Below are 6,170 nucleotides of genomic sequence, written 5' to 3'. Positions count from 1 at the left end.
CCGGGGCGCGGCCTGACGGGGAGGAGGCAGCCGGGCAGGGCGGCGCGGCCGGGGCGTAGCCTGGGCGCGACCGGGCAGGGAGGGCGCGGCCTGGGGCGCGGGCTGGACGCTGCTGAGCACGCGAGCGCGGGCGCGGGCAGTGACTGCCGGGCGCGGGGAAGGTGGCCAGCGACGGGGGAGGAGATGGCCGGTGACGAGGGGGCTAGGCACGGAGCTGCAGCGTGCGGGAGAGGAAGAGGAACCTGGCAACTGATACCATGTTGGATGCGTGAGCAACTCACATTTCCTGAGGGCCAAAGGCCATTACATATACATGTGTGTCAAAGTGCAGAAAACCCCTTATACAACGGGGATACCGAAAAGGGACTATACACATCTAACAGAGAAGACATGGCAAGAGATAATTTACCTCTTTTCTCGGTCAACCTTGAAGTGGTACCAAGGTCACTATCAATCGCAAGTTTGACGCCACTCGGTTTTGTTACACCATGCTTCCTTTTCTTTTCTTGTGTATGAAGCTTCGGAAGAGGAAGAATGGCATCTTCTGCATTCGCACGGTCTAGAGCAGTGATAGTTACTACAAAAAAACAGACCAAGTTCAGCCCAAGATTCGCCATTAATAAACTTCTCAAATGAAGGCGGTAACAATAAAGCTCCTAACCAAATCCCCATTTCTAAACAGGGTTTGAATGGTTGACCCATTCGGATATTCATATAAATAAATAACACATAAGGTGAATTACCACCATAACTGATGAGCATTAGCATACCTTTTGTTTTAGCAGATTGACCTTTCTGGTGCATGGTGGGTTGAACTGTAGGTAAGAGAACTCCATCTTCAGATACACCCAAATTAACATCCTTACCATAACAAACCAGCAGCTTATCGAAAGATGGTTTCACCACGGATCCATATGCCAGAAGGACATGAGCCGAATTAGGTCCATCTATTCCTTGAAGTTTTGCGGCAAATATCATGAAATCCTGATTCGTTCTTGAAAGGGAGGACTCGGACAAGGCAATCTTAGTAGGCTTCTTATTGCGCAAGTCATCCATGTTATTCCCAGACCAGAAATAGCAGATACCAACCTCAGAGATAGCCAACACATCTATTTCTCCTTCAGTAGCATTAGTACCTGAACACATGCAGTCCACAAAGATTGCTGGGTGTTCCATAGAGAGTATACAGCTTGAACTCTGACTTTTACCACTGCCCAACTTCCAAATGGCAACATAGCGTTCCCCAACTCCAGATGACAGAACATATTTGCCATTGTTACTAAAAATCATGTTTCTCACAGACACCTAAATGTTCATGTAGTCAATAGCAACAGGTGTGCACTTAGAAAAAGCAATACAATTGAAAAGATAACAAATTCAGAAGAGGATCACAGTACAGGAGGGCATACAAGACAAACTCACCGGATGCCCAGAGAATTTTTGAATTTTTTTGTTGTCAGAAGCGTCAAAGGTCCTCAACTGACCAGCTGCTGTTGCCAAAACTGTTCCAACTGTAACTCCGAGGGCACATAGTGAAGGGCGAGAGTCTGATCCTGCACAGCAGCACGCACAAAGTGGGCATCCACACCGATGTGCTTGGTGAGCTCATGCTTCACCGGGTCACGCGCGATACTGATAGCACCCGTACTGTCTGACAGTAAGGGAGTTGAGGTAGTAGCCATGACACCAAAATCCTCAAGTAACCATCGCAACCAGATCACTCAGCCGTCAACATAGCCATGGCTCGCAACTCAGCCTCTGTACTCGAGCGAGAAACTGCAGTATGTTTCTTTGTCTTCCAGGCAATCAGAGAGCCACCAAGAAAGACACAGTAAGCAGACAACGAGCGTCGATCAGAGGGATCACTAGCCCAGGTAGCATCAGAGTAAGCCTGGAGCTCAAGAGAACTGGAGCGAGGAAAGAAAAGGCGCTGAGAGATCGTGCCACGAAGATATCGTAGAACACGGAGGAGGTGACTATAGTGGACAGAGGTGGGGGCTGAAACAAACTGACTCAGGATGTGAACAGGATAGGAGATGTCAGGACGTGTAACAGCAAGATAGACAAGGCTACCGACGAGGTGACGATAGCGAGTGGGATTAGGAAGAGGGTCACCATCAGAGGCACGAAGCTGAACATTGAGCTCCATAGGAGTCACAACAGTGCGGTCATCACTAAGAGCAGCTCGAGCAAGAAGATCCTGAATGTATTTCTCTTGAGAGATGTAGAAGCCATCAGAGGTGGAGGAGATCTCAATCCCAAGAAAATAGCGAAGAGGACCAAGATCAGTCATAAGGAACTGCTCGTGAAGGCGGGCCTTAACAAAGGCAATGTAATCAGTGTCGTCACCAGTGATGATCATGTCATCAACATAGAGAAGGAGAAGAGTCCGACCACGAGGAGACGTGTGAATAAACAGCGCGGGATCATGGTCACTGGGCAAGAAACCAGCCGCGGTCACCACAGATGCGAAGCGCTCAAACCAGGCGCGAGGGGCCTGTTTGAGACCATATAGAGAGCGGCGAAGTCTACAGACCATACCATCAGGAGCATAGTACCCCTGTGGTGGCTGCATATAAATCTCCTCACGCAACTCGCCATTGAGAAAAGCGTTCTGAACATCAAGTTGAGAGATAGACCACTGACGAACAGAAGCCACAGCAAGAAGAGTGCGGACAGTGGTCATGTGGGCCACAGGAGCGAAAGTCTCATCATAATCACGCCCCTGCTCCTGCTGAAAACCACGGGCCACAAGACGAGCTTTGTAGCGCTCAAGAGAACCATCGGAGCGAGTCTTAAGCTTGTAGACCCACTTGCAGGTGACGGGACGGACACCGGAAGGGAGGGGAACGAGATCCCAGGTGCCAGAGCGCTCAAGGGCAGCAAGCTCCTCAGCCATCGCAAGCTGCCATTCAGGCTGAGTCATGGCAGTGCGATAGGAAGTGGGCTCAGGCAAGACAAAGAGACCGTACCGATCAGGGGAGTAGCGATTAGGCGGAGGGCGAGGCCGAGCACGGAGGTTATGAACCAGAGGGGGTGTGGGAGGAGGTGCACCCGAGGTGGAAGGCTCGTCAGAGGCAATATCCTCAGTACGAGAACGTCGAGTATAGTGGAGAGGAAACGGTGAGAGAGGGCGACGGACTAGAGAGGATGGGGAAGAGGTGGAGGAGGAGGGAGAAGACGGGGTCGGAGGTGAATGAGAAGGAAGGAGAGGTGCCGTAGGAGGAGGTGACACATGAGGCACATAGCAGGGTGTATCGGGAAGAAGAAGGAAAGAAAGGTCGTCCACAGAGAAGCTCGAGGAAGAAGAACGTGGGTAGTAAGAGCGAGACTCATCAAAAGTCACATCACGCGAGATGCGCAAGCGACGACCCACTGGATCCCAACACCGATAGCCCTTGTGCTCATCACTGTAGCCAAGGAAAACACACTCGACCGACTGAGCAGTCAGTTTGGTGCGTTCGCGGGGGGCAAGAAGAACATAGCAAACGCATCCAAACATATGAAGAGCTGAGTAGGCAGGAGAGCAACCGGTGAGACACTCCATAGGAATGCCACCCTGCAGAGCAGTCGATGGCTGAATGTTGATGAGATAGGTGGATGCGGAAACAGTCTCAGCCCAAAAATGGGGTGGAAGGGAAGCAGCAATCATCAGCGCACGAGCCGTCTCAAGCAAATGACGATGCTTTCGCTCGGCAACACCATTCTGAGCATGAGCACCCGAACAGGAGAACTGGGCAAGAGTACCCTGTTCCGCGAGAAAACCACGCAACAGCTGAGAGATATACTCTCCAGCAGAGTCAGCACGAGAAGTACGAATGGGCGTGGCAAACTGGGTGTGAACCATGGCAGCAAAACGTTTGTATATAGGGAGAACCTCGCTACGAGATTTCATAAAGTAGAGCCAAGTGTAGTGAGAGAAATCATCAATAAACAAAACATAGTAGCGATGACCACCTTTCGAATCAAAGGGAGCAGGACCCCAGACATCAGAATGAACTAAGTCAAAAGGACGCTGAGATACCGACTCACTGGTAGGATAAGGCAACTGAGTCTGTTTTCCAAGTCTGCAACCATTACAATGTAAAGAAACATCTCCAGATACAGACCCCAAGAGGCCCTGGCGAACTAAGGAAGACAAGCGAGAGCCACAGATGTGACCAAGGCGATGATGCCACTGCTGGAAGGACGCAGACGAAGAGGCAGCAAGAGCATGGGAGCTGGCAGGAGTGGTGGCAGCGGAAGGAACACGAAGCCAGTCAACCTCCCAAAGGCCCTCTGACTCACGGCGCCGAGGGCCAGCACCAACCAAAGCCTTGGTGCGACGATCCTGGATGGAGCAAGAGTCGGTATCAAGAATGACACGACAACCAAAATCAGTAAGTTGGGCAGCGGAAAACAGATTCATGGTAAGACGAGGAATATGGGAAACACTAGGAACAGAAAAAGATGGAGTGGAAAGAAGACCACAACTAGCAACAGGGAGAGCTGTGCCCTCGGCGGTAAGAACATTAACAGGCGAATCAAGAGGTAGGAGAGAAGACAGCACAGAAGAATCAGAAGACATATGGAAGGAGGCTCCAGAATCCAGAACCCACGAAGATGTACCTGACTGGGTAGATGCCTGCGGTGGTGGAGAAGTGGACGCAGTCACAGCAGCAGTTGAACCAGTCGACGAAGAGCCTGAGGAAGCCAAGAGGCGTTTAAGCCTCACAATGTCCTGGTCAGTGAGTGACGGAGTCGAGGAAGATCAAGGAGTCCCACTGGACGAGGAGCGCCGCTGGTCTCGCTTCTTCTCACGGCAATCAGACTCTGGGTGACTGGGCCGAGAGCAATAGCCACAAAAGGTGTCACGGCGAGACCGGCCCCTCTCAGTATAAGCAGGGCGACCCCCCCCCCCCCTGAAGGTGGGGGGAGGAGCGGTGGAGCGGTGAGCCGAGCAGACGACACAGGAGCCCGAGCAGCCAGCACAGACGGGACCACCAGCAAACCAGCAGAGCGAAGGCGGGTCTCCTCAGCCCGAAGCTCGGCAAGCACCTCCGAGATAGGAACACGACCACGAGCAAGCAAGTGAGCACGTCTAGGCTCAAACTCAGAACGGAGACGAGATAAGAACTCATGGACCCGCTGAAACTCCAGATCAGATCGAGTAGTCTGACAGCAACGACAGGTGCCACAAACAACTGTCCGAAGAGAGTCAAGCTGACGCCAGATGGCAGAGCACTGTGAATAGAACTCATCAACAGAGGAATCACCTTGCTGGAGGGCGTGCTTCTGACGCACCACAGATAAGTAGAGAGCATCACCAGAGGGCTGATATCGCTGACAAAGGTAAGACCACATCGCTGCAACGGTGCCAAGTCCCATGAACTCCGAAGCAAACTGAGGGAGGACACTTGCAGTGAGAACAGCAGCAGCACGAGCATCGTCATTGCACCACTGAGTGTAAGCAGAGAGATCATCCCGGTACACCAAAAGAGCATCGGAATAAGCAGATACCTGCTGATCATAAGCATCAACTGCAGCATCATCAAGGGGCTTGGCGGCATCCCGGTCAGCCTGAGAAGCCTCGGCAGCAAGTACCGGCGGCACCGGGGGGATTGGGGCCACGGGCGCAACAGGGCATGGCGGGCAGGGGACCTCACCAGAAAGAACACCCCACAGAAGAAGACCACGCATATGGATGCGCATGAACCCCACAAACTCAGCATAGTTGGTGCCATCAAAGATCACTGAGCACCTAGGAACAGCAACATAGCCCGCAGAAGACATGACGGAACTTTGTATTTCTCCTCTGTTTTTTTTGGTCAACTCCCCCCGATCTGGATCTGGATCGGGGCAGAGAGCCTCAGGCTAGCCCGAGCCAGCCCCGAGTGGGGGAATCGGGAGGCCGGGAAGACCGGCCCGGGGCGGCGCTTGCGGACACAGGAGCCCGAGCAGCGGCAGCCCCAGCCAGATCGAGGAGTCCGCGGGGGAGGCAGTCGCGGGGCCTGGGGCGCGCGGAAGAGGCACGGCCTAGGGCGCGTGGCCTGGGGCACGGCCGGACGGGGAGGAGGCGGCCGGGGCGCGGCCTGACGGGGAGGAGGCAGCCGGGCAGGGCGGCGCGGCCGGGGCGCAGCCTGGGCGCGACCGGGCAGGGAGGGCGCGGCCTGGGGCGCGGGCTGGACGCT

The 6,170-nt window shown here is 53.6% G+C and overlaps 1 protein-coding gene across 2 annotated transcripts in view; it reads right to left on the bottom strand.

Annotated features, from left to right (window-relative positions):
• The window catches only part of LOC119325789, an 18,272-nt gene that overhangs the window by 8,682 nt on the left and 3,420 nt on the right, over positions 1-6,170 (bottom strand). For both annotated transcript variants that reach the window (XM_037599521.1, XM_037599526.1), the window contains exons 8-10: positions 1,423-1,553; positions 771-1,305; positions 410-577 (exon numbers count right to left, since the gene is read on the bottom strand). In XM_037599521.1, coding sequence (XP_037455418.1) covers positions 410-577; positions 771-1,305; positions 1,423-1,553 — 834 coding nt within the window. The remainder of the gene's footprint in view (positions 1-409; positions 578-770; positions 1,306-1,422; positions 1,554-6,170) is intronic.

The sequence above is a fragment of the Triticum dicoccoides genome, chromosome 1B, assembly GCF_002162155.2.
Source record: "Triticum dicoccoides isolate Atlit2015 ecotype Zavitan chromosome 1B, WEW_v2.0, whole genome shotgun sequence".
NCBI classification, from domain to species: domain Eukaryota; kingdom Viridiplantae; phylum Streptophyta; class Magnoliopsida; order Poales; family Poaceae; genus Triticum; species Triticum dicoccoides.
This window is presented reverse-complemented; position numbering and strand designations above follow the sequence as displayed.